Below are 25,638 nucleotides of genomic sequence, written 5' to 3'. Positions count from 1 at the left end.
TTTGGATTGTTCTATGAAGTTTAAAGGCTGAGGTGAAGGAAGGAGTTGGGGAAGGTACAGGAAGGAAGGTTCCTGGGACCCAGGGCCCCGGTGCATGGGCAGGAGATGTGGCCTTGGTCAGAGGGCCAGATAAGAAAGAGGGTGCGGGGTGCAGCTGCATTTTAAGCATGGTGAGAACAAACAGTGGGAGGGTCTGTCTTAAGGACCCTTTTTCTGTGAAAGAGGGTGAGACCACGTGCAAGGAATGTAGTAGGCATGGAATAGGAAATAAGGTATGTGAAGGACCCCAGTTTTGGAGGGGGTCACTGGACTGAGTTGGAGGAATGGAGGGTTAAGAAGGAGGTAGAAAAAGCTTATAAGGGACCAGACTAGGGTTGCCAGACTTAGCTAATAAAAGCTACAGAACGCCTGGTTACATTTTAATTTAACGTAGGCAAATGAATAACGTTTTTAGTTTATTTCATACAATATCTGGGACATACTTAAATTTTTAAAAAATTACTGCTTACCTGAAATTCATATGTAACTAAGCGTTTGGCAATTTACCTGGGAATCCTACCCGGAATGGGGAGTAGGGGACTGAGGGAATGGAGGGGTTGCTGCAACCTGACCTCGGGACCCAAACCTGGAAAATGAGCAGCCCTTTCACAAGGGTGAGGTGGTCGAGTGAGAATGCCGGGGCCACGGCTTTGCTCATCTACCCTGCGGCACTCGGCAGCACCACGGCTTCTACTGGTTCTTCCGGGCGGGAGGGGCCAACAGCACCACAACTTTGGTCTCGTCCCACCCACCCCCGTACGCCTGTGGTGTCGCCCTAATGGCCCATCGATAACTCTACGCTCTGCCTCGCACTCTATCGACTCACTCCGGCTCCGCTCGCCGTCCTGGACAGCTGCGGAGTGCAGAGCAGCCTGTAAGGTACGGAGGTCGCGGGACGAGAGCTAGAAAGCGGCTGCTGTGTGGTCGAGAGAGCGCGACCGGAGGAAGTTGGCCCTGTGGGACGGAGCCAGGACTGTCGGTGAAGCACCCGGGAGCGCGAGGGTCCAACCACAGAGCGCCTCTTCACATCAGGTCTAGTCGCCGGCCTGCTACGCATGCGCAGTGGTCGCACTCGGCTTTCCCTTTGGCCCATCTGCCGCCTTGCGCACGCGTGGCCCGCCCCTGCGTCATAGTGTCATCCCGGGTGTTACTGCCCCCTGGCGGAAGGTGGGATGGCGTCTGGGGCGAATCTGTGGGGCCAGAACGGAGCACACGCCTTGTAGCTGGGAGACTGGCGCTGGACGGTTCCCACGCATGTCCCTGAACCTCTCTGAGCCTCACTTTCTCCATCTCTAAAATGGGAATAATACGATTCTCTCTGAATGGACCTATAATCTGTTTAGGAGAGGGATTTTCAACTGCTGTGCCGCAAGAATTTTTAAAACATGTGATACCTATTTAGTCAAGGGTACTGACCAGGTTTCCTTCAGACTGTCCAATAAAATAAATGACAATAGCCAACGTAACAATAGCCATCCAGAGTGAATAAATAAAAATTATACCTGTGGTTTGTCAGATAAGCAAAAAATACATCTTTTTGTTGTGCCACAGAATTTTAGTAGTTTATGTGTGCCATGAGATGAAAAAGGTTGAAAATCGCTGATTTAGGACATGAAGAATATACTTGCCTTTCTCTTTTCCAGATGCTCTGACCTTTGACCCCTGCTGAGTCTTCCAAGCACCCCAACATGAACACATCCCCTGGCACAGTGGGCAGTGATCCTGTCATCTTGGCCACTGCGGGCTATGACCACACTGTGCGGTTTTGGCAGGCCCACAGCGGGATCTGCACCCGCACAGTGCAGCACCAGGATTCTGTATCCTCTGCTGGGAAGGTGGGCAGGGTGGTGCTGAACAGGACCCTTGGTGGGGGATAACAGCTTGGGTAAAGGCCTGGGTTAGGGAGGATACAGCAGCAGCTGAGTCATATGGTAGAGGCCTTGAGGATCCCTGACTCCAGGGCTCTGCTGGTCATCCTCCTTAATAGACATAGCAGGTGAATGCGCTGGAGATCACGCCTGACCGCAGCATGATTGCTGCTGCAGGTACCTGTACCCTCAACCTGACCCCTAACCTCTGATAGGTTGATCTAGGCACAGCCAAACTGAAGTCTGGCCTGTGCCTACAGGTTACCAGCACATCCGCATGTATGATCTCAACTCCAATAATCCCAACCCCATCATCAGCTATGATGGGGTCAATAAGAACATCGCATCTGTGGGCTTCCACGAGGACGGCCGCTGGATGTACACGGGTGGGGAGGACTGCACTGCCCGGATCTGGGACCTCAGGTGTGGGTGCCAAGCAGGAGGGGCCTACTGCCTGGATGTGTGGGGGTGCTGGATGTGTGGGAGTGAGCACCAGGCTGGGAAATGACTTAAGTAGGGTGCCCTCTCAGCAGAGGCTGAGATAAGGTTTACTATGGGGGTGATTTATTGAGGTCAGTGAGGAAAGCAGATTAGGGAAGGGATAAAGCTACACAAAGCGCATCAAAGAGCAAGTCCTGCTTTGAGGCAGGGAGCTAGCCTTTATGACCTTTCTGAGTCAGTCATTGGCTTTAGGCTGCCCCTGATGAGTGCCAAGCCTCCCAAGTATTTCCTGTGGGGCAGCTCTTATCAGCAGAGGGCCAAGGCTAAATGGCCAGGGAAAGGGCATCTGGGTGGGACACAAACAGCATATCCCCTACAGACAGTGTGTCTCCCACCCTGAAGGTCTCGCAACTTGCAGTGTCAGCGGATCTTCCAGGTGAATGCGCCCATTAACTGTGTGTGCCTGCACCCCAATCAGGTGAGGGGTATGCATAGGGCTGGGCACCCTGGGGCTTTGGAAGACAGAGGCCCGACCTTACCTCACCTCCCCTGCACCCCAGGCAGAGCTCATTGTGGGTGACCAGAGTGGCGCTATCCATATCTGGGACTTGAAAACTGACCACAATGAGCAGCTGATCCCTGAGCCTGAGGTCTCCATCACATCTGCCCACATTGACCCAGATGCCAGCTATATGGCAGCAGTCAACAGCACTGTGAGTCCTAGGGTGGGTGCAGTGAGGGAAACCAGCTCCCTTAGCTCCCTTATTCTCCACAGGTGGGCTTATTCCCCAGATGTCCCCCAGGCTCCTCCCCTTACCCCACAGTCCTGCTGCTCCCTCCTGGTCTCCAGCTCCAACTCAGCCACCAAAGTCAAGATGACATCTTTCATTACCTGTTGTAGCCCCATCAGCAGATTCCATCTCCTGAATTTTTCAAGTCTGTCCCTACCATCTCATCATTCCTTGGTCCAAGTTTCCCTTGTCTCCTCCTCTCTGTGGCCTCCCTCCCTCCTTTCTGACCTTCCCTCACTCCAGTCCATTCTCTCTGTACCACCAGAGCATTTTTCAGCAGTACCAGCCTGATACTATTGTCCCCCTTCATAAATCTCATGATGCCCTTGGCTCCTTACCATGGCCTCAAGATGCTATGGTTTAGCCCCTGATCTCCTGTCCAGCCTCATTTTCTCCCTTTAATGTGCAATAAGTTACTGGTCTCACAATATCCCCAGACTGCTCTCCTCTGAGCTTTTGCACTGCTGTTCCCTTTCTGGGGTGCCCTCCTCTCATCTCATTCTTAGTATTCCTGTTGACCACCAGCACCCTCCAGGAAGGCTAGACATGGCCTCCTGCTCTCAGCCTGTCAGGTACAGACCTTGGTTGGGGCCAGGCCTCCCAGGTGCTCCCTGCAGGCAGGACCAGATGTCACAGTGTTGGATGGCGGCCCCTGGATCTGAGTCTACCTGCTAGGGCATCCTTATCCATGTGGCAGACTGGAAGCTGTGGTCCTCCCATGACTTTCCTCCTACCCAACAGGGGAACTGCTACGTCTGGAATCTGACTGGGGGCATTGGTGATGAGGTGACACAGCTCATCCCCAAGACCAAGATTCCAGCACATACTCGCTACGCCCTGCAGTGCCGATTCAGTCCAGATTCCACGTGTGTGTGGGGCCTGGGGAACAAGGAGCCCTTAGATGGCGGCGGGGAGGAAGGAACCTGCGTGGGGCTGGGGACTTGACGGGTTGGGGCTTGCTTGGTGGACAGCAAGGGGGTGCAGGGTTGGAGTGGCTGCTGATGACACCCCCACCATGGTTATATCCACTCCTAGGCTCCTTGCAACCTGCTCGGCTGACCAGACGTGCAAGATTTGGAGGACATCCAACTTCTCCCTGATGACAGAGCTAAGCATCAAGAGCAGCAACCCTGGAGAGTCATCCCGAGGATGGATGTGGGGCTGTGCCTTCTCAGGGGATTCCCAGTACATTGTCACTGGTGAGCCCCACCGACCCTGCCTCCCTGCCCTACTAGTTCAGTGGCAGCAGCTGCTGCTTCCCTGCTACCTGGAAGCCAGCCTCCAGTGTGGCCCAGTCTGGGGCCAAACTGAGCTGCTGCCCATTTCCTCCCTCCCTGCAGCTTCCTCTGACAACCTGGCCCGGCTCTGGTGTGTGGAGACGGGAGAGATCAAGAGAGAGTACGGTGGACACCAAAAAGCCGTGGTCTGCTTGGCCTTCAATGACAGTGTGTTGGGCTAGCCTGTGCCTCCTTGGGATTGTAGGCAGCCATCAGGTGGCACTGGCTAAATAGGACTGTTCAGCTGCCAAGTCAGAGAGAACCCCTACAGGCTAGCCTCTACCATCCTAGGCTAGCTGGACCTGACTGACCTACCCTTACACTGTTGGCCAGCCTAGATTGGCCAAGCTGATCTGCCTGGGGCTCTTACCTGGGTGTGACAGGGCCCAGGGGGCTGACCCAAGCCAGCCTGGTTGCTGCCCACCCCTAAGCCAGTGCTTTTCCCTCCTCCCCACCCCTGTTATGTGTCCCAAGGCCACAGAGAACACAATCATGGCCAGGTGGAGGGGTTTATTAGCCCCTGCCCATGGCTGCCTTCCATGGTACTGATGACAGGGCCAGCCAGCAGCTGGTTGGCCTATGGAGCTGGGCAGGATGGGGGCTCAGTCTGGGAGGTAATAAAAGCAGACTGACACGCAGATGTTGCTTGGGAAGCAGATGTCGATGCAGAGGTAGATCAGCCGCTGCCTCAGGGGCCCTGGAGGGAGGAGCCTCCATGAACCCTAAAGGACTCCTCACCCTCTCCCAGGCTGTCCGTGGGAGCCCAGGCCTTTCCCTGGATAGCCATCCCAACTCACCCTCTGCTCGATGGGCCCAATAAATGGGGGTCTTTGCGCAAAAGTGCTGCACTGAAGCCCCCACCTGGGAAGGGTCCACCTCACGGCTCCCGAGAACTGCCAGCAGCTCCTGGGCATAGTGGGTGTCCTGGTTGGGGCTGTGAGACCCCTGGGCCTGCAGAGAAGGCTCTGGTGGGCCACGGGCCAGGGACATGTGCACTGCTTTTGGCTGGGCAGGGCCAGTGAATCTCTGGACATGCCAGTACTGTGCCAGCCCCGCCCTCTGCTCTTGTCAGCAGCCTCAGCAAAGGGAAGATAGAGCTTCTGTTTCCCTGAAACCAGAGCCTCAGCCCACCCCAGGCCTGGGCTATACACAGGACCCTTTGTCTTGCCCCTGGTCTGGGAAGCCTGGCCATGCGAGTATGGGGGCTGCTCACCCTTGAGGTGTTCACCAGAAGCTGCAGGTTCTTGCGATCTCTGGGTTCCATCAGGTGGAGGAAGCAGGCCCCATGCTCTGCAGGGCGGTAACAGACACAGCCCTGGGGAGGCAGGCAGGTAAGGCAGGGACACCTGAACACCTTTGGGCATTGACCTCCTCTCTTCCCACCAGCCAACTCACACTCTGCCCATCGAACAGCACTGCCCAGCTGTGGTTGCTCTGAGCCGGGGTTACCCTGATGGTCGCCACATTCTGGGCCACATCCACCTGCGCGGTTTGGTTGGACCGGTACACCCTGGAGCTCGGGTGGGTCAGATGGAACATCTGCAGCAGTGGCTAAGTGGGAAGCCAGAACTCAGCTGGGCAGGCTAAGGCAGCCCTCAACCCTCTTCCTACAGCCTTGCTTCGAGGCTTCTGACCCCTCCACCTCTCTGTCCTCCCCTTGTCAGCTCAGCTCTGAGCCCTGGCTCCACTGTAGGGCTGGATATGCTGGCCTCTCCACCTTCCCACCGTCTGCACCCCTTCATCTGCCCGGGTCCTGAGGAGCTCACCTTGGGAGGGCTGTGAGCAAAACCAAGAAGCCCTCCAGCCACAGCCCCAGCAGTGGCCAATGCCAGCAACAGCAGCAGCAGGCCCAGAGCTCTCCAGCCCCCATGGCAGGGCTTGGTCTTCACCTGGGGGCACACTGCAGTCAGTGGGGCCTGGACCAGAAACCAGGGAGCAGGATGGCTCAGGGGAAGTAGGGGCTGAGGTGTGGGTGATGGGTGCTGCCCTCTTGTTCCCTGTCCAGGGCATGTCCTGGGTCTTTGTCCCAGGAGAGGGCACTGGATGGTGGGAGGCACTCACCCTGACAGGCTCAAGCCTGGGGTCCTCTGCACAGCAGCTTCCCTGCTCCATGATGCAGCCCTGGTGACAATGCACTGATTATCTGTGGCCCCTTGGTGTCAGCCAGGGAAACTTCAGGAGCCACTGATATGCCAAACAACCGTCCTGGCCCCCTCACCTCCTGCCTCCTCCCCAGCCCAGATACCTGAGCCAGGACAGCCCTCTCCCCTCCACCTGGAGAGAGGGGTGGTGCTTGTCACTGTGCCTGGCTCTTCTGATACCTGGCCTGTGCTAACCAGAGAGCACGTGAGCATGGGAGGATGTAAGAGCTTGGCCGTCATGGAAATCAAGACCTGCTGAATTGGCCTTGGCTGGCGTGGCTCAGTGGATTGAGCACTGGCCTGTTAACCAAAAGTTCGCTGGTTCAATTCTGTCAGGGCACATGACTGGTTGCAGATCAGGTCCCCAGTTGGGGGCATGTGAGAGGCAACCACACATTGATATTTCTTTCTTCCTCCCTTCCCCTCTCTAAAAATAAATAAACCCTGCTGCATGGCAGGGAGGGTAGCCCAGACCTGGCAAGGGTAAGGTAAAGTCAGGTTGGGGGCAGATTTTTTTCTAAAGAGGCCTGTTTCTAGTCTCCTAGGTTACCTCCAGATTCCTAAGGCTGGGCACAGGGCCTGGTACAGCAAGCCATCAATAAATGCCTGCTCTATTGAAGACTGGTAGTGCACTCTCCACCACCATCCTACTTCCCTCCCCATGCACCCCCAGTCACTTCCTAGCCACCGCCCTCCCTGCCCCAAACACAGGATGGGTTGCCTAACATTCCACAGAGCACATGCAAGACTAGGATGGCTTCCAGGAGGCTCTGCTATAGTAAAGGTAGCGTACTTGAACCTCCCTCATGTCCTTCAATGATTAGGTCAGCTTCATGTCCAAAAGCCCTTACCCTGCCCAGCATGGCTTTCTCTACCTGAACCGTGCTGTGGCTCTGGCTCCTAGCTTGCATCTCCGGCCATTTGATACTGGATTGTGACAGGGATCCCCAGGCACTGGAGTTCTTTCCTATTACTGTTTTGCTTTGTGCCTCGTTTTCCCTGGATCTTTAGAAGCTGTCCCTCTGTGATGAGCCTGAGACGGGCTTGAGTTTCTAGCTCTGGAACTGAAATCACAGAATGGTCTTCCACTAAGTCCTCCCGCCCCACACCCACACTAAAGCTAGACAGTTGCAGCCTGTGTGAAGACTGCTGTCAAGGTGAGAGCAAGGAACACTAGTTGGCATGGGTTTGAGAGTTTAATATGCATTTAGATTCACACAGTGCAATAAGGGCAGAGATGGGGCGCAGAAGAGGAACGTGTTGCTGGCAGCTGTACCTGTGTGCTCCTGGTGTGGGTGACAACACCGTGATAGGCCTGCTCAATATACAGACCCACCCTGAGCCACCTTTACAGAGCCACATCAGCACCACTAACCTCATAGGCACCGGCCGCCCTGCTGTTGCCCCATGGCAGAATCCAAACTCCAGACACTCCAGGCCTGGGAGAAGGCTTGGAATATCCTTTATTTCTGAGAACTCTTAGAAAACAAGCAAGAGTGCTGTGACTCTGGGACTAGGAGAAAAGCCACAGGTTGGAGGCAGACACCACTGGCTGTGGGGCAAGGAACAGGAAGGAGTTGGCCCAAAGGAACAGCTTCCCAGGCTCTACCCTACATTGCAGCTGGAGTCTGCTTATCAGGCTTGTTGCCAAAGGTCAGCAACTTAGGAAATAGGCAGAAAAGGCCAGGGCTCCCTACCAAGAACCTGTGGCTAGCTGGTGGACCCAGACAGTCCTCTAGCTGGCCACTGACAAAGGACTCCAGGGCCAAGATAGTTGGCTTCATGGGCTATTGGCATCTAACCCCCACCCAACTAAGGGTACGGGAGGACAGGAACCATTTTCCTGTTCTTGGGGACAATTTTTTCTTCCCCCACCCAGAGGGCGCCCTGGGTAGCCTGAGGCATTCCTTGGCTTGCACATGACTTTAGCAATGCAGCTGGCTTGGATGCAGGGTACTGAGACTTCTTCAACAAGATTTATGCCCCAAGGACAGAGCACAGCTATTAATCAACACACTTAAGATTCAATTCCAACCCTTGACAAAGTTGTTCAAAAGTTAAAAAAAATTTTTTTTTGGTAACAAAGCTGCTCTGAGCTCCCTAAACAGCAGGCCAAAGTTCAGCAAAGGCATCCATGCCCTCCTGGCCACCGAGCCAATACGCTCAGTCCATGTCATCTGGGTTTAAATGCACATTTGAGAAAGCTGAAGTTTAGCTGGACTGAGTTTACAGAGCTTGCACAACCATGTATGAGGAGCAGCAGCCCCGGGCATCTGAAACACGACACTCAATTATGATATCAGAGTGGTTTTAAGGAAGTGTGGGGTGGTGGTGAGGGCAGCACCCCACACCTCAAGGGCAGGGAGACACTACCAAGGGGCAGCCCCCTCCTCCACTCCCATCCTGCAGGCAAGGAGCTGGGATACATCGGCCGGCTCCTCTGCTGATGACCACACCAATGGGGTCATGGGTTGGTGTGTACTAGTTTCTTGTGACAGTCAAAATAATCAGCCCCTTCTCCCCTTTGCCCTGCAAGGGGGTTTGATCCCTGAATGAAATTTTCAATAAAATACCTGACACCTCAGTGCCATCAGCAGGTCTTTAGGTTATCTGAATCCTGGACAGATGTGAAGCCTGCTCTTGCCAACAGCAACCAAGGTCCAGAACTCCCACAATGCCCTCCAGGTTTAAAAGTGCATCTTCAGTTATAAAGATCTGGAACAAAATCGCCCCTCAAACATTTACTTACAAGGTTTACTAGTGCTTTTGCTTAATTCCAAGTATACTCTTCGAAGTCACCTAGCTAAGCAAGAGCTTAAGCCCCACCTATTAATTTGGTTAAGTGGTTTTCTTTTTCTTTTTTTATTCTGTAGATTAAAGACGCTAAATCTTTAACCTTGAAGGGCGGGCAAAAGGTCGGCTATGCTGTCAACATAGAAGTCAGGGACCATTTTCCTCTTAGACATGCAGTCGCTTTCCTGATTACTCTTCACATCTCCCAGAGTGGAGACTCCGGTGAGGGTCAGGATGGTCTTCAGGCCACAGCTGACGCCCAGGAGGATGTCTGTATCCAGACGATCTCCCACCATGACGGTGCGCTCCGGATTGATGCCGTACTCCTGGGACACGCAGTCGAAGATGAAGCGGCTGGGCTTCCCTATGATGTCGGCCTGGCGCTGGGCGGCCATCTCCACGGCTCGGACCAGACAACCTGTACCTGCGGGGCGGAGAGGGAAGGGGAGGAGAGCGCCCGGGGTCAGAGGACCGGAGGGGCCCGCCGCCCACCCTCCAACCTCCCGCCCCCAGGGCGCACGGACCCGCGATGAAGCGGCCGTTCTCGAGCGGGAGCCGGTTGTCCATGTTGGTGCCCACTAATAGGCAGCTGGGCTGCTGCAGGTAGCGCACGGCTTTGGTTAGCTTCATGTAGCTGAAGTGCGGATCGAAGCCCACCACTACAGCGCGCACGTCCGGCTCCAGTGGCGCGTCCAGCCAGGCGCCAGGGCCGTCGCCCTCCAGGGGTTCCGGCCCCACGCCCACGCAGGCGACGCCCACGGCCTCCAGCTCCGCGGCTAGGGCCGCGCTACCCAGCACGTAGGCCTTAGGAGCCGGAGCACCGGTCAGGCGCTGGCGCAGGTAGAGCGCGGTGCAGTAGGCCGTGCCAAAGACCTCGAGGCTGGCGTCGGGTCCCGCGGGGCCACCGAAGCCCAAGCGCCGCAGCTTCTCGGCGTAGGCCTCACGGGTCTTGCTGCTGTTGTTGGTGATGAAGCCGAGGCGCTTGCCACAGGCCCGCAGCGCCGTTAGGGCCTCAGGCGCGCCAGGCACGGCCGTCTCGCCGCGCCACAGCACGCCGTCGCAGTCGAACAGCAGCGTGTCCACGTCGGCCAGCAGCGCTTGGGCGCGCTCGGCGCTCAGCCGCACGCAGCGGGGGTCGTCACCGCCGGCCTCCGCCTGTGCCATGGCCGCCCTCCGCCGTCGCCGTCACCGCCACCGGCAGCCACCGGCCGCTCCTCACAGCCGCCCGCCGCCGTACCCGCCCCACCCCCGCCGTGCTCATTGGCCCCCTCCGCCTCACGCGCACCGCCCATTGGGCACGGCCTGCGCCAATCCGCCTCTGCCTACCGCGGGTTGCGGGAGCTCAGCGCCAATCTTCACGGCCCGGCGCAGGGAAGCTGACGGCCGTTGGCTGCGGGGCCGGGGACGCTCCGGTGACTGGCTGGCAGGGAGCCAACCGGCATTCAGAGTGGAGGGTTCACTGCGGAAACGCTGCGGGGCTGCAGAGCCGGCGCAGGACGTTAGGCGGCTGCTTATTGGGCAGCTCAATGGCCAGCTTGCTCATTGGAGGTGCGCGGTCAGCCTAGGTGACGGAAATCCTTAATCGAGTGACCGTGGGCCGGGCTGGCTTTTCTCCCGTATTGCGCGGGGGCTCTCCGCAGGAGCCCAGTAGGGTTGGGACGATCAGCCTCTGGGAGATAGTTACGTCCTCTCCTTTGCTTGGGCTGTGCCGGACGGTGCCCTCCGCACTGGACGTGTTCCGGACACGGTGTCAGCGCGCGGACTGATTACAGCCCGTCCTGAGAGCAACCTCGGGGCTCCTTCCTAACAATCCTTATGTTCTCATTTCCAGTCCTTTGCAAAAATGCTTTCCCTTTGCCTTAGTGGTTTTGTGAACGAGTTAACTGATACAAGGCAGTGGGATTAGAGTAAGAGAAGGGCACTGCCCTAGAACACAGCACTTAATAATTGGTCTCAATCATCATCATCATTATTAGGCTATTGTTACCTTTTATTGAGATGTAATGTAAAGTGCATAAATCTTAAGTGTGTAGCTTGATGAAATTTTTACGTACCTATATACCTGTGTAAACCAGATCAAGATATAGAATATTCCCATCACTCCAGAAAGTCCCCTCACATCCCTAACCAGCCAGTAGTGGATACCCCGCCCCCAGCCTCCATTCCTGCTTATATCATAGCCTCTTTTGCCTGCTCTTTAAAAACAAGATCTTACTGTGTGTACTTTTCTGGGTCTTTCTTCTTTGGATCAATATAATGTCTGTGAAATGCTTCCTTCGAGTGTGTTTGTTTAGTTTAAATTACCGCGTGGGCCATTGGAAGGATATGCTCCTGTTGATCTATTACCCAGTTGATGGACATTTGGGTAGTTTTCACTTTGGTGCTACTGTAGATAATGCCCCTTATGAGCATTCTGGTTCCTATACATGCTTTTGTGGACATAGATACTTCTTTTGGGTATATACTTAGGAGTGAATTGCTGGTTCATAGGGTAGGTGTATGTTTCTCCTTATTGTAGTACAGTTACGTAAGCATGAGCCGAGGAGGAACTATGGGCCAGATGCAGAGGGTCACCAGGACAGAGCGCCCCTGGGTGCCTAGCAACAGCAAAACTACTTAATGCAAACCCTTGCAGGACCTCTCCCTTAAGCATTAACCCCTGGAGATGACATCTAGGCCTCAGCTGTGTTTCAGCTCCAGGCCCAGAGAAGCAGCAAAACTAGGCAGAACAATGCCAAGGCTGATACAGGACCAACTGCAATGACCAATGACCCCCACCCCAACCCCCCCAATCAGTGCAGACCATAACCCTGAGGAGACACACCAGGAAAGCTGATGAATATTCTGTTGAGATCCTCCTCTAAGACTTCAGATAAAAGCCCTCAGGATGGAAGACCTCTCTTTCTATTGAGCATGTGGTTGCATTTTGTCCCTCAAGGTGGTATCTCTCTCCCTCTTTCTCCTAAGCTCCAAGGGCCCGTCTACTACCTCTGTAACTTTCTAATTTACCCTTGTACTTTGAATTCCTTGGCTGTGAATTATTTCAAGCCAAACTCAAGTACCAAGGTTGATAAAGGTTGGACCTAACTTGTCTCTAACACTAGGTGCCATTATTCCGCAGCTAACATCATTACTTTCAGTAGGACCCCAGGTTCCCCGAGGTTCCCCAGGTTCCCCGAGAACCCACCCTGTGCCAAGCGATCCAGACCCCCAAACCCTACTGTGTCAAAACCCTGCTGCTCTCTTGGGCCCCAGGTCTCCATAAAGTCTTCTCTGGACCTCCACCTAACTGCCAAACTCATGAGGTAAAGCCAGTGAACTCAGTTCCTTTAGGGCTCTGCTTCTGTTAGTCTCTGCTGGCCTGAGAACCCCTGGAGGACAGGGCCATGGTTCACAAAGGCAGGGCATGCAGAGTGTTCCTGTCTGGTGCTTCTAATACCCAAGAGGGAAGCACCTTCCTTCCTGTGTCTTCCCACTCAGTTTTGGCGGTGGAGCTGACCCTGGGGAAGAACTGGATTTGACAACAGATCATAAACCCAACTTTAAGCTCCCAGAAACATCCAGTGTATGTAGTAAATTAGCCAGAATGGGAAACACTGCTGCTGTCCTGCCAGGTTGCCTTGGTTTACTGGACACTCGGTAAGCATCTATGTACTGAGTGCTGCTCCTTACCTGCATTACCTTGTTGGAACCACAGGAAAGCCCTGAGAGGCAGGGACTATTAGTACTCTGATTTATAGACAAGGAACCAAGTTACAGAGAGTCACTAACTGGACAGTGCAGAGTCAGGATTAAACTCAGTTTACCCCAAAGCTGAGCTTTGCTGCACCTGTTTGCTTTAACATCCCTTTTAGGTTGTAGGGACTGAGCTGGCATAGTGGAAGAGGTGAAACAGTCAGTATTGAGATAGAATGGATGGTTGTGGACAAGGTCCTGGAGAAGGCTAGAGGGGCCAGTGTCATTTACTGGGATACATCACAATCATGCGTTCCCAACTCACAGCAGGTGCTCAGTTTTGACAAATTAATCCCCAAAGAGAAAAGTTGCACTGCAAGCAGAATGGGACATGGATGTAGGTGGTATAAGGACAATGCTATTTAATCTTGATAGTGTTGCATGAATTTAAATTGTATTAGAAAATAGAAATAGCTATTGAATCTGAATTTTTAAAGAAGTTATCATGTCTGAGGAGCTAAGCCAAAAAATGGGTCATTGAAAAGATTCAAGTGGCAAAAAAGGAAGAAACTGGATGCAACCCAAATATTCTTCAACATGGGATTAGCTAAATAAAAGAACATCCAGGAAACAGAAATTGAACAGTCATCATAAAGGATGATGGAGTTTCCGTCAGGCTCTGGCCACAAAAAATTAACACAGTAGTGACTGTAAAACACAGTGTGTATTAGGAGCCCATGCTGAGGGCAGGATGAAAAAAGAGGTCATCTGGGGGAAGGGTAATTCTGATCTCCCCGCCTTTCATTGGCCACTTTGCCTTCCAGTGATCTCCAGTGATCCATTCCTATGTCTGCTGGTCTGCCTGGGCTCCAACTGAGGCAGGGCCCAGAGCTCACCTGTCAGGATGACCTTTTCTGACCCCCAGGAAGTAACCAGTCAGGAGCTCTGGCCTGCCCCCTGATAACTCATTTCCACAGACTCTGGAGCATATAGCAGGGCAAGCTCTCTGTCTTCCTGAGTCAGCTCCTCCTTGTGCCTACCGACACCCAGCTGTTCTGCCTTTGAAATCCTTCCCCACCTCAGTTTTCGGGGATGGCAGTGGGGCTTCAGGCTTCCTCTGCCTCTCTTGATGCTGGCTTCCTTATAATTCCTCAGCACCTCCTCAAGTGAGGTGTCTTCCTGGTCCTCCCTTCCCAGAAGCCTCCCAGATCCCATGTGCTCCACATGCTACCACCTGCTTCTCCTGTTTGTTCCTCTCAGAAACAATCCATCATGAATCTTCCTGCCTCTGCTGTGGCCCTGAGGTCCTTTTTCTGCACAGCAGTCAGAGGGATTCTTCTGAAATCTTGTCACCCCCTCTGCTTAAAACCCTGCAATGGTGAGCAAGATCCCTGCAGAAAGCTGCTTCATTGTTACCCTAACATAGTAGAATAGGTGGAAACCGCCCAAATGTAATGCATGAATACATAGATACTAATGTATCCATATAATGGAATGTAATTCAGCCATAAAAAGGAACTGGTCCTGGCTGGTGTAGCTCAGTGGATTGAGAACCAGACTGCGAACTGAAACGTCATGGGTTCAATTCCCAGTCAGGGCACATGCCTGGGTTGTGGGCTGTCCCCAGCTGGGGGTGTGTGAGAGGCAACCAATCGATGTTTCCTTCTCTTTCCTCTCCCTAAAAGTAAATAAATAAAATCTAAAAAAAAAAAAAAAAAAAAAAAAAAAGTAATTGTTATCAGAAAGGGGACCAGGACGGGAGCAGGGCTGCCAACCACCAGTCTATAGTGTATTGGTTCTTGACTTCGCAAGCACAGGAAAGACTTCACAAGATGAGTCCAGGTGATTTTGAGAGTATGTTTATGAAGGCTGGGGACAGTGAAACAAGGAAGCGCCTAGGATAGAAGAAGCAACAGGAGAGAGACTAGGTGGGCTGCTTTGGGTCTCTAGAAATGTTATGGCAAAGAAATGAGCCTAGGCAGAGCTGCTTTTGCTCACTGAGAAGTCAGAAAAAAATGGGGCCTTGGAGACAGGTTCAGGGGGTTAGCTCAGAATGAGCTGCCACTGCCCATTGCTTTCCTGGTTGCATGTCTCGTGGGGTTCCTTAGAGTTTAGGAGGTGCTTGCCTGTGGGAACAGAAGAGGGGAAAAAGAAAGGCGTGGCTGTGCTCTCCAGAGAGCATGAGCTGGGTCTTTTAAGGGTTTTTAAAGGCTGGTAGTTTAGGGGAGATCTCAATAAAATAGTCATCAGCTTTTCCAGATATGCCTTTTTAGGGTTGTGATCTCCACTGATTGGTCAGCACCAGGGCAGTGGGGTCATTAGTCACTGCAGAAGTCCTGGCGTTGCCAGTCTGGTTTTGTTGCTTTTCTGGGTCTGGAGCTGGAATACATCTGAGGCCTAAATGTTATTTCTAGGGAGGTAACCTTCTGCATTTGGCTGTAAATTGCTCTGACAGTTTGTTCAGCTGTCTCAGTTTCCCTTTCCACTTACCAAGGAATTTTCCTAGCTTCTTACTATCCTGCCTCAGGAGTGAAGTCCTGATACATGCTACAACCTGGATGAACTGTGGAGGCATTATGCTAAGCAAAAGAACCAGATGCAAAAGACCACGTGTGTAAAAGTCATCGAAACAGAAGGTGGTTGCCAGGGGCTGGGGTGAGGGGAGAATGGGGAGTGACTGCTAATGGGGAGTTACAGGTTTTCTTTTGAAAAGACAACAAAGTTCTGAAACTAGATGGTGGTGATGGTTGCACAACATTGTAAATATTCTAAATGTCACTAATGATACATTTTATGTGTATTTATCACAACTTTAAAATATACAAAAGAATAAAAGGCTTAGTGAAGCTACCTATACTCGATTTTTCTGCCATGATGCGGGAACGCATCAAGGAAGGTTCTGACACCTGAGGGAGTCGATGGACGGAGGGCACCTAACTACCGGTCCGAGCTGGAGCGGTGTCCCGGCAGCAGCCTTCTCGAGCTCGGAACTCCGGCGGGACGCCTGGGGCCGAAGCACCCGCCCAAGGAGGGCTGGGTGGCGCCGCCGTTCCACCTCAACCCTTTCCTCCAGGTCTGAAGCGTAGATGCAGTTTCCGGAACCCAGCCCCGCCTCTCTCCGCCCCGCCCCAGTCCAAGACCCATGGCCCTCCTCTGGATCCGCCCCACTGCTTGTCAGTCAGCTCCATCGTAACCACGCCCGTGTAAGAAGCCTCGCTCATCACCTTTTGGTATAAGTCCCGCCCACCACCCGTCCATCAAACTCACCCTGGCCCCACCCCTCCATCCTACTTCGTTCTCTCGCCTGCTCTGGCAAGGCCCGTTGTTATGACGACACAGCCGTAAATCCGCCATCTTCCTGCGGCGCGTTGCGACATGGAGGGCGCGATGGCAGTGCGGGTGACGGCCGCCCATACGGCAGAAGCCCGAGCCGAAGCCAGGCGGGAAGCGGGCGAGGGCGGGGTCGCGGCGGCGGTGTCGGCGGCGGCGGCCTTGGCCCCTGCCGGGTTTCTCGGCCTCCCGGCGCCCTTTAGCGAGGAAGGTAACAGAGCCGGATAGGGTGGGGCGCGGCCAGGATGGTGGCTGTTCATCCCGGGGCTGGCGGAGGCTCCGTTGATCAGAGTTGCGGGCGCGACTGACTTTATCAGACCCGGATTCGTTGCAGACCTCCCGGGTCCTTATGGGACCTGTCAGAGCCCTCCATGCCTCGGGTTTGCTCAGATTCTCGGCCCTCGTCTGCGGGGCGCCAATCACCCCCGTGAGCCTCGGTGCTCATTCGTGGATAGTCCTAGTTACCCAAGCCTTCGGGGCTGTTCGTATAGAGACTTCACGAACGCCTACCCTACTCTCTTAGGCCCGGGGCCCGGCCCGTTCTGTCTTGCTGTTTGCGCATGGCTCTGCTTTCCTCTGGGCTCTCTCCTACGGCACCTGGCGGGCAGCTCAGGCCCTGCCTAGAGTGTGACTGGGGGCTCCAGGAGGACAGGGCCTCGGGTTTCTCTAGGATTTGGGTTCTGTTTAGGCTTGCCAGGAAGGAGAGCTGGTGCACTGCAGCCAGCATGCGGGCTATGTCCCAGACCAGCTACTTTCTTGCTATTTGATCCTGGGTAGGTGAGCACACACCTCTCTGAGCCTCCCATTTCCTGTTACAAAAATGGGGATGCTGCTGCTGGTAATAATGTATCAAGCATTTAATCTGCATCAACTTTTTGCACCCTCAAGCCAAACCTGGACACTTACTATTATTGTTATTATTCCCATTTTGTGGGTGAGAAATATTGAGGTTCAAAAATGTGAGTGACCAGGTACCCAGCTAGTAAGTAGCAAGGACTGGATTGGATGCCAGGACTGTGACAGCTCAACACACTCCCTTAACTTCCGTGTTTTGTCATCTCATAGGACAGTGGTGAGAATGAAAATAGAGCGTGTAAATCACTGAGACAGTGCTGGGACACACTGAGAGGGCTCATTCACAGGGACGTAGCTTTTGGAGATAGAACTGTGGTCTCTGCCCTCTGAGCTTGTCCCATGAGGTTGTAGACTGGTCCAGATAGGAGGTGGTTGGCTAGTGATACTGGGTTGGTGGTCTTAGTCCCCACAGCATTCCTGTTCTTGGTACAGTTTTTTCTTACTCCTTATTCCAGCTTGGGGAGGGGAAGTACCACTGGGGATAGGGCCAGTTTAAAGAGGGATCTCTTCGGAGGTTGCTGTGCCCTGCTGGGCTTGCCCATGGCCTTGTCTCAGTGTCACAGCTGGGTGTATTCCCTTCTGTGGCAGGAGTTCCTTCAACAGCAGTGCTCTGTTGCTGAGTCAGACTCACTGAGTGGGCGGGGAGGGTTAAAAGGGTGTCGGTCACCTCAGTGCTTGACTTGTGATTGTGAGCCATCTGGATGGGGACTGCCCTCTATCAGGTGACCTGTAGGTGAGTCATGGCTGTGATTTGGCCCTTTGTTTGCTCATTAATTCAGCAGACATTGATTGCATTCCTTCTGTGAGCCAGGCCTGGGTTTAATCTTAATGTGGGACTGGATATGAGGTGGTGGGAACTGGCAGACTTTTATGGAAGCAGTAGGAGCACCTCCCCATCCCGTGGTATAAAGTGGGGTATTTGGAGTAGACTCTCAGCTTCAGGTTCTGGCCACAACAGTTACCAGCTGGGTGGCCTTGAATCTCAAGTTGTTTTTTTGGAGTGGAAATAGTCATTTCCATTTCTCCAGGGTGCTCTCTGAATTTGGTGACATCCCCAATCAGGTGCCTGGAATGTGGTAGGGACTCAAGCAGAAGGGACAGGCACTGGCTGGTCATCCCAGATGGTGAAGGGCTCAGGTACTGTGGCCCTAAGGCGTGGAGCCCCTCTGAGAAGTTCTACCATGGATGTCTTTACCAGAGCAGGGAAGTGCTGCCTGTTGGAACCAAGGAAGCACCAAGCCAGAGCGAGAAAAGAGTGGCTATGGGTCAGGGTACTCTGTCTTCCATGTTTTCCAAGGGTCTGCCTCTCAGCCAGAGCTCTGTGGGTACCAGCACCCCTTCCCCCTCCATTATACTCTGCATTGGGTTGGCCCATTTTACAGACAAGGAAACAGACCCAGATATGGTTACTTAGGCGCCCATGGGCATATGCAAACCCTATAAACCACTGTTCCCACCCTGGGTTGGGCACATCCCTCTGCCTTCTAACTACTTTCTGGGCCTTCCTCCTTTAATTTCTGAGGTGGGGCCTTTGGGCATGTTAGCCTCAGTGGATCCCTATAGCCTCAGTACAGTCGGGGCTCACCCCTGTTCAGTGCTGCTCTCCTTGGGATAGGTGCTGCTTCTGCAGACCTCCAGAGGATGGGCCCCTGAGAGTGTTCTCAGCCCCTCTAGGAGGGCCAGGGAAGGCTCTTCTGGTTCTGGTGCCACCCTTGGGTGGATTTGGCCTGGGGCTGGAAGTCCTCCCCCCACCCCCTGCCCCACTGACCAAAGGCTTGTTACAGATGAGGATGATGTGCACAGATGTGGCCGCTGCCAGGCAGAGTTCACTGCCCTGGAGGACTTTGTTCAGCACAAGCTCCAGAAGGTCTGCCAGCGGGCTTCCCAGGAGGCCCTGTCTGCCACCCCTGCGGCTGCTGCACTGCTGGGCCAGGAGGTGAGCCCACCACCCATGCACAAGCGTGGGTGTGCTCCCTTCCTCCTTGGGCTCACCAGGCAGCAGCAGGAGGAGGAGGTGGCAGGCTGGGACAGACCTTTGCATCTGGTTCCCTATGACACTGGGGTGGACAGCGGGCAGGTATCCTGGGAGTTTGGCTCAGAGCAGTGGTCCTCTTGTGGGAGATGAGAGCCTCCATCCCAGCCATCCTACATGGACGTAAACCCAAGCCTGCTCTCACCAAACCAAGGAAGCTCTGGAGCCCTGCAGATGAGTCCCCTGTGTCCTCTGTTCCCCATTGGTAGGTGGTCCCGGCGGCTGCAAGCCCAGAGGAGCCCATCACTTTGGCCCACATTGTTGTGGAGGCAGCTGCTCTGACAGCAGACATCAGCCACACGCCTGATATTGTTGGTAAGCTGGCTCCACTGGGCTGTCTACTATTGGCTTTCAGCCCTGAAGTGTGACTGCTTTCCTGCTACTTTCCTAGACTGTTTCGGCCCTGGTCCTTCCAGAATCTTCCCCACTTTTCTGCCACCTCCCTGGTTTCTGTTTCCCCTCCACAGTTGGCTCTGGAGGTTCAGGGTAGGGTGTGTATGGGATGTACCTGCTGCTCCAGCTTGGCCCTGGCCAGCTACCTGACCTTCGCCTTCACCTCCCCAGTGCTCACCCACTTCACCACATGGGGTAGCAATTCCTGCCCTGATTCTCACAAGGCTTTTATGAGCATACAATGCCAAGTCAGCCTCTTTGATGGCTTATTTTAAGTTACACTGCTTCCCAGTATGCAATAGGGGATGGGTTGTTGAGAGATCTGGATTGGATCACACACTTACTCATTGGGGACAGGCCAACATGCACGGGGAATATTCAAAGGGCAGCCCAGGGCTGGGGAAGGTGGAGGGAGGTTGAGTTGGGCCTGATGCCTTGGAAAGTTTGGGAGGAAATGGTGGTTACCTGGAGGGGGCCTACTAGGTAGGGATCTTGACAGGTACATGAGTGGGTGAGCAGCTAGACAGGAAGCAGATTTGGGCAACAGGTAGAACTTGGCCTTGGGAAGCCCTGGGGACTATCTTGGGTAGGAGGAAGGGGTGGTGGAGGAGACCTGAGGGGAGGGGAACCCCAGAGCAGGCTGTTTGGTCAAGACCCCACCTCAGGGAGGTGATGAGACACCTGTTCTTGTCTACGTGCTGTCTTTTCCCTTGACATTTTTGTGGACAAGGATATTCACCTTGTGCCACTCTGGGATAGGAATGTTGTTGTGTGGGAGGCGGGGCCATACTCCTACTTGGTGTGTTTGGTTTGTGGGGTAGGTAGTGTCATATAGAAAAAAACAAGTTACTGGACTGACATTTCAGACGGGAGGGAGAGAGACTGGAAGGGATTATCCAAAGAATATATATGCATGTATGTATAGCCCATGGACACTAGACAACAATGTGGTGGAGGGCAGGAGTGGAGCGGGAGCTGGGTGGAGGGGAGCAGAGTGGGGAAAATGGAGGACAACTGTAATAGTGTCAACAATAAAAAAGAAAGAAAGAAAAACAAGTTACCTGAGTTTGGGCAGCATCTATAGGCTCTAGACACCTGTCCAGTCAGGCCCCTTCCCACCATCCTACTCTCCCACCTTTCCTCTCTTGTACCCACCCTTGGGAATTTATCCCTTTGCAGGCATCTGGGGTGTCCCAAATATCCTCTTGGTATTAGCTGCTCAGTGGTCCAGAGCCCAAGGTTGGCCAGAGTCCTGGACTGCCAGCTAGCTGCTGGCATCCCAGGGCTAGGAGTTCTCTGTCCTTGCTGGGCCAGGGGGCATGGTCATTAGGGGCTGCCTGGGGGTTGGATACCCACTCCTGCCTCTTCCTGGAAAACAGATTTGTATTTTGCTTGTTCCCCCTTCCCTCACCCTTCAGTCTACTGTACCATGTCTGAACTCAAGTCCCTGTCTTTTTGGAAGTTTCTTTCTGGGGTAAAGGAAAAAGTGTCAGGCATGCCAGCCAGAGCACAGGCAAGACATTACCTTATTTGTTTCTGAGTTGGGGGCTTCCATACTGTTTGAAGAGAATGGCTTGTCATAACACAGTGCCAGCATGATTGAGAAGGCTTCAAAGAAGCTATTTCACAACCATTTCCCACTGTCATTTTTATGAAAAGAAATTGTGAAATGTTTACAGCTTAGCTTTACACATAGTCAGATTTCTTCAATACTAGTGAGAGGTGCTAAAACCTCAGGCTGTCCCAGGTGTCTCATGAGCATTCACTCCCAGGCCGGGTCCCTCGCCTGCTTGCTTCAAAACAGATGCCAGTGGCAACTCTGGAGGCATTTTCTTCTTATGTTAATGGGAGCTGTGGCAGCAATCAGTGAGTGAGCTGGGTTGGTCTGTCCACTCTCTGTACCAGGTACTCCATTGCCCGTAGAGGTGGCAAGACCCCTGTGCACGTCTAGTGCTATGCTCCTTTTGGCTTAAGGGAGGGGGCATCTGCTCACTGTGGTCTCCCCACTGGACGTATTCTGGGGGCCTGGAGCTTCTCCAGGCAGCTTCAATGTATCCCAGCTCTGTTCCTGGGCCAACATCACAGGAGGTGGTATGGCCGCCCATGGCATCCTGAGGCTCAGGCCGACCTGCTTTTCTTCAGGCAGTGGACACATCAAAGAGGTCATCGTAGCTGCTGAGGCAGATCCGGGAGACAGCGAGATGGCAGAGGCCTCAGGCAGCCCTGATCATCAAGGGCTCAGGCTGGCTGGGCAGGGTGAGCAGGCCCAGGTCAAGCTGCTGGTGAATGAGGATGGCCGCTATGTGTGCACACTGTGTCACAAGACCTTCAAGACGGTGAGCCCCGGGTCTTGGGCTGTGCCAGCTAGCGGGGGCCAGGCCTCCTACCCAGGGATGTGCCTGAGCCTCGCTGCCCCTTCCCCCCAGGGCAGCATCCTCAAGGCCCACATGGTCACCCACAGCAGCCGTAAGGACCATGAGTGCAAGCTGTGCGGGGCCTCCTTCCGGACCAAGGGCTCGCTCATTCGGCATCACCGGCGGCACACCGGTGAGCTAGCCTGATACATTGGGCACCCCTGCCTCATGGTGAGGGGTGAGGCTATGGCTCCAGGCCTGCTTTCCCCACTCAAAGCTGACTCCATTCAACAGATGAGCGCCCCTATAAATGTGCCAAGTGTGGAAAAAGCTTCCGGGAGTCAGGAGCACTCACCCGGCACCTCAAGTCTCTCACCCCGTGCACGGAAAAAATTCGATTCAGCTTGAGCAAGGATGTGGTTGTTGGCAAAGAGGATGCGCCTACAGGTCAGCGTGGTGAGGGCTCCATGTCCTCGCCCTGGAGCTGCCCTTGTCAAAGGGGTTTCTTCAAGGACTTTTCATGGTTCTGCCTTAAAGGGTCTGGCAATTCCACCGTGGAGACCATTTCGTCATCATCGGTGATAGGCGAAACCATGGAGACGTCGCCCGTGATTCATTTAGTGACAGATGCCAAGGGCACTGTTATCCACGAAGTCCATGTCCAGATGCAGGAGCTTCCTCTGGGCATGAAAGCCCTGGCTCCAGAGGTGGGGGCCTTCTGGGAGGATGGCCTCTGTCTTCTCAGTGCCAGGCTCTGTTCTGAGCACTGGCTCCAGTGGGAATAGGACTGACCTGGGTCTGCCTTCCTGGCTCTGACTGGTTGCAGGGGAGATGGGAGACCACTGGCTGCCAAAGGGCAGGGAGGGGCAGGATGGGGCAGTCAAGTAGATGGAGCAGGCTGTGGAGCTTCCAGGGGCATTCCTGAGTGAATATATTGGTTGTGCACAGTGGTCCTAGGGCCTCTTGGGTCTGCCCTGTGTGTGTGTTTGGGTGGGTGCCATGTGCTGCGCCACCTGGCCAACTTTCCTCCCTCCACCTCCCCTGCAGCCCGTAGCTCCCAAGGAGCTTCCCTGTTCCAGTGACCACAGTCAGGAGAACCTGTTGCACCAGGCCATGCAGAACTCTGGCATCGTCCTTGAGCGGGTCACTGGGGAGGAGGGGGCCGTGGAGCCAGTCCCTCCCACCATATCCGGTCCCCAGCCCCTGGGAGATGGTCCCTCAGAGTTGCCGCTGCTGGAGATGGAGCAGGTGAAGACAGTAGGTACCTGTGCTGCTTTGTGCTTGTTCCTAGGGGCTGCACCTTAGATGAAGCTGTTGATCACACCGGCCTGGCTGCCAGCCTCCCTGCTGCTGTTCTCCCTGCTGTCACTTTCTGATCTGTTCACCCCGGGGCCCATGACGGAGCCTATCTGGGTGGTGGTGCTTTGGGTCTGTCATTGGTACAGCTGGGGCCCAGCCTGCAGTGGATACTGAAGGTGTGCTGTGGTCCCCCAGCAGGTGGCCAACGAGGCCTCAGGTATACCCAGGACCCACCTGTGCCCTCAGTGCAGTGAAACCTTCCCAACAGCGGCCACCCTAGAGGCCCACAAAAGGGACCATGAAGGTGGGTGGCAGGAGGGTGGGGTACTCGTCAGTGGATGGCCTATGGGTGACAAGGATAGTCCTGTGGGTGGTGGGTGGGCAGGCAGCAGACAAGGTGGGGCCCTTGGGGGTTGGACCTGGTCTAACATGGCATGTGGCCCCAGGGCCGAAGCTGTTCACGTGTGTACAGTGTGGCAAGGTCTTCAACAAGGCCTACCTGCTCAAGAAGCACCAGGAGGTGCATGTGCATGAACGCCGTTTCCGCTGTGGAGACTGCGGGAAACTCTACAAGACCATTGCTCATGTTCGGGGCCACCGGCGTGTTCATTCAGATGAGCGGCCCTATCCTTGTCCTGAGTGTGGCAAGCGCTACAAGACCAAGGTTGGCCTTCCAACCCTGACCTTTGATTTCTAGTCCCACTCATGAGCTCCCCACTCTAGGCCAGATCCATCCCTTGTTTCTTCCCCAGCTCCCTTGTTAGCCTTTTGCCCCCAGCCTACTCATTGTTGGCCTGGCCTCATCCCATGGGCCCATGACTTCCACCCCTTCCTTGGCCCTAGAGGTCAGTGGGGAAAGCCTCAGCCTGAGCTGTGGCCAGGGCCAGGTCGATCCTAACAGTGGGTCTCCTCAGAATGCCCAGCAGGTGCACTTTCGGACACACCTGGAGGAGAAGCCGCATGTGTGCCCATTTTGCAGCCGAGGCTTCCGGGAGAAGGGCTCGTTGGTGCGGCATGTTAGGCACCACACAGGCGAGAAGCCTTTCAAGTGCTACAAATGTGGCCGTGGTTTCGCTGAGCATGGCACGCTCAACCGGCACCTGCGCACAAAAGGTTGGGGGCTGATGGGAGGGGGTGAGGGCAATAAGAGGGCAGCTCTGCCCAGTCCTGCCTATCTCTGACTGAGATCCCCATCTCAGGGGGCTGCCTGCTGGAGGTGGAGGAGCTGCTGGTGTCTGAGGAGAGCCCCACATCAGCTGCCACTGTCCTTGACGAGGACCCGCACACTGTGTTGGTTGAGTTCTCATCCGTTGTGGCCGACACCCAGGAGTACATCATTGAGGTTGGTGTAGGGCTGGGCTGGGCTGGGGCCTACGGGTAGGCAAGGTTGACCTCTGACCCTCTGCAGGCCACCGCGGATGATTCGGAGACCAGTGAAGCCACAGAGATCATCGAGGGTGCACAGACAGAGGTGAGGGGCTGGGGGAGGGGTGGTCTGGTGCCTTCACCCAGACTAGTGGGCTGAGCTGTGAGCCATCCACAGGTGGATAGCCACATCATGAAGGTGGTGCAGCAGATTGTACACCAGGCCAGTGCCGGGCACCAAATCATCGTGCAGAATGTGACCATGGACCAGGAGGCAGGGCTGGGCCCAGAAGCAGCTGCTGCTGACACCATTACTATTGCCACCCCTGAGAGCCTGACGGAGCAGGTGGCCATGACACTGGCCTCAGCCATCAGCGAAGGCACTGTGCTCACTGCCCGCGCAGGCACAAATGGTGCTGAGCAGGCTACCGTGACCATGGTTTCATCAGAGGACATTGAGATTCTGGAGCATGCAGGCGAGCTGGTCATTGCCTCACCAGAGGGCCAGCTTGAAGTGCAAACTGTCATCGTTTAACATGGGTGCCCATAGGGTCCTGCGGGGCTGGGTCGGGTCAGGAGCAAGGACCCTGGGTGCCCTATCCACTTATACCTGGCCTAGTTTGGAAAAGGTGGGGCACAGGATTCAGATGTTCAGATATGTGAGAGTGTAAATATAGATTTGTTGTTGCTTTTCAATAAAACATGAAAACCTACTGCTTGTGATGTTGTTGCAGTGGCATCCTTGGGCACTGGTGCCACTGCCCTGGCAGCTTCCCCCATGGCAGCACCTGCCTGCCCAGGCCACTCCATAGATTCCCATGCCTGCCCTGCCCAGTGCTCCTGATGGAGCTGGCGACATCTTGGTGGCGTGTGGGCGTCACTGGCATGTGGACAGGGCAGCCACCTGTGGCTGCCCTGCCCACTTGGATCTGTGCCCCAGATTCCTGAGGCCCAATGTGGTGCCCAGGGCCAGGGGACTGAGGCC

General features: G+C 54.6%; 4 protein-coding genes across 7 annotated transcripts; 2 read left to right on the top strand and 2 right to left on the bottom strand.

The window, feature by feature from the left end:
* The first annotated feature begins 843 nt into the window (after nucleotides 1–843).
* Nucleotides 844–5,054, top strand: MLST8 (MTOR associated protein MLST8). Of its 3 annotated transcripts, none has more exons than XM_090277221.1 (9): nucleotides 844–918; nucleotides 1,683–1,856; nucleotides 2,033–2,084; nucleotides 2,168–2,330; nucleotides 2,751–2,826; nucleotides 2,909–3,061; nucleotides 3,881–4,005; nucleotides 4,175–4,338; nucleotides 4,480–5,054. In XM_090277221.1, exons 2-9 carry the CDS (start codon nucleotides 1,728–1,730, stop codon nucleotides 4,596–4,598), a joined length of 981 nt encoding a protein of 326 aa, XP_090133347.1. In that variant the 5' UTR covers nucleotides 844–918; nucleotides 1,683–1,727; the 3' UTR covers nucleotides 4,599–5,054. The 3 variants fall into 3 exon arrangements, with proteins under 3 accessions (XP_090133347.1, XP_090133348.1, XP_090133346.1); XM_090277222.1 differs by having other exon boundaries at nucleotides 860–1,018; XM_090277220.1 differs by having other exon boundaries at nucleotides 860–1,071.
* BRICD5 (BRICHOS domain containing 5) lies at nucleotides 4,939–6,596 on the bottom strand. Its single transcript, XM_090277223.1, has 6 exons — nucleotides 6,478–6,596; nucleotides 6,183–6,305; nucleotides 5,812–5,967; nucleotides 5,630–5,731; nucleotides 5,214–5,367; nucleotides 4,939–5,113 (listed from the first exon to the last, which is right to left on the bottom strand). Exons 1-6 carry the CDS (start codon nucleotides 6,526–6,528, stop codon nucleotides 5,019–5,021), a joined length of 681 nt encoding a protein of 226 aa, XP_090133349.1. The 5' UTR covers nucleotides 6,529–6,596; the 3' UTR covers nucleotides 4,939–5,018.
* Nucleotides 6,597–7,740: 1,144 nt separating this feature from the next.
* On the bottom strand, nucleotides 7,741–10,611 carry PGP (phosphoglycolate phosphatase). The gene is given in 3 exon segments (XM_090277219.1): nucleotides 7,741–9,774; nucleotides 9,875–10,509; nucleotides 10,511–10,611. Coding segments are annotated over 3 exon segments (1,062 nt in total). The 3' UTR covers nucleotides 7,741–9,448.
* A 5,760-nt stretch (nucleotides 10,612–16,371) lies between these two features.
* E4F1 (E4F transcription factor 1) lies at nucleotides 16,372–25,366 on the top strand. 2 transcript variants are annotated; one of them, XM_090277210.1, is made up of 14 exons: nucleotides 16,372–16,566; nucleotides 18,995–19,146; nucleotides 19,452–19,557; nucleotides 21,778–21,971; nucleotides 22,062–22,182; nucleotides 22,284–22,436; nucleotides 22,527–22,696; nucleotides 23,037–23,246; nucleotides 23,484–23,592; nucleotides 23,735–23,952; nucleotides 24,203–24,401; nucleotides 24,488–24,630; nucleotides 24,697–24,759; nucleotides 24,832–25,366. In XM_090277210.1, the coding sequence occupies exons 1-14, from the start codon at nucleotides 16,401–16,403 to the stop codon at nucleotides 25,186–25,188; spliced, it is 2,361 nt and encodes a 786-aa protein (XP_090133336.1). In that variant the 5' UTR covers nucleotides 16,372–16,400; the 3' UTR covers nucleotides 25,189–25,366. The 2 variants fall into 2 exon arrangements, with proteins under 2 accessions (XP_090133336.1, XP_090133335.1); XM_090277209.1 differs by having other exon boundaries at nucleotides 22,284–22,696.
* Nucleotides 25,367–25,638: the final 272 nt, after the last annotated feature.

This window comes from Furipterus horrens, unplaced genomic scaffold (assembly GCF_987537825.1).
Source record: "Furipterus horrens unplaced genomic scaffold, mFurHor1.1.pri manual_scaffold_5, whole genome shotgun sequence".
NCBI classification, from domain to species: domain Eukaryota; kingdom Metazoa; phylum Chordata; class Mammalia; order Chiroptera; family Furipteridae; genus Furipterus; species Furipterus horrens.
The sequence above is the reverse complement of the archived record's forward strand: the minus strand, read 5'-3'. Positions and strand labels throughout refer to the sequence as shown.

Bases quoted from the DNA above. Each gene is read 5' to 3' on its own strand.
- MLST8 (XM_090277221.1), top strand. From the start codon at position 1,728: ATGAACACATCCCCTGGCACAGTGGGCAGTGATCCTGTCATCTTGGCC. The intron at 3,062-3,880 runs GTGAGTCCTAGG...CCTACCCAACAG, and splicing joins TGGCAGCAGTCAACAGCACT to GGGAACTGCTACGTCTGGAA. The intron at 4,006-4,174 runs GTGTGTGTGGGG...ATCCACTCCTAG, and splicing joins CGATTCAGTCCAGATTCCAC to GCTCCTTGCAACCTGCTCGG.
- BRICD5 (XM_090277223.1), bottom strand. From the start codon at position 6,528: ATGGAGCAGGGAAGCTGCTGTGCAGAGGACCCCAGGCTTGAGCCTGTC. The intron at 5,968-6,182 runs GTGAGCTCCTCA...CTTCCCACTTAG, and splicing joins TTGCTCACAGCCCTCCCAAG to CCACTGCTGCAGATGTTCCA. The intron at 5,732-5,811 runs GTGAGTTGGCTG...CTGCCTCCCCAG, and splicing joins TGCTGTTCGATGGGCAGAGT to GGCTGTGTCTGTTACCGCCC.
- E4F1 (XM_090277209.1), top strand. From the start codon at position 16,401: ATGGAGGGCGCGATGGCAGTGCGGGTGACGGCCGCCCATACGGCAGAA. The intron at 16,567-18,994 runs GTAACAGAGCCG...GGCTTGTTACAG, and splicing joins GGCGCCCTTTAGCGAGGAAG to ATGAGGATGATGTGCACAGA. The intron at 21,972-22,061 runs GTGAGCCCCGGG...CCTTCCCCCCAG, and splicing joins GTCACAAGACCTTCAAGACG to GGCAGCATCCTCAAGGCCCA.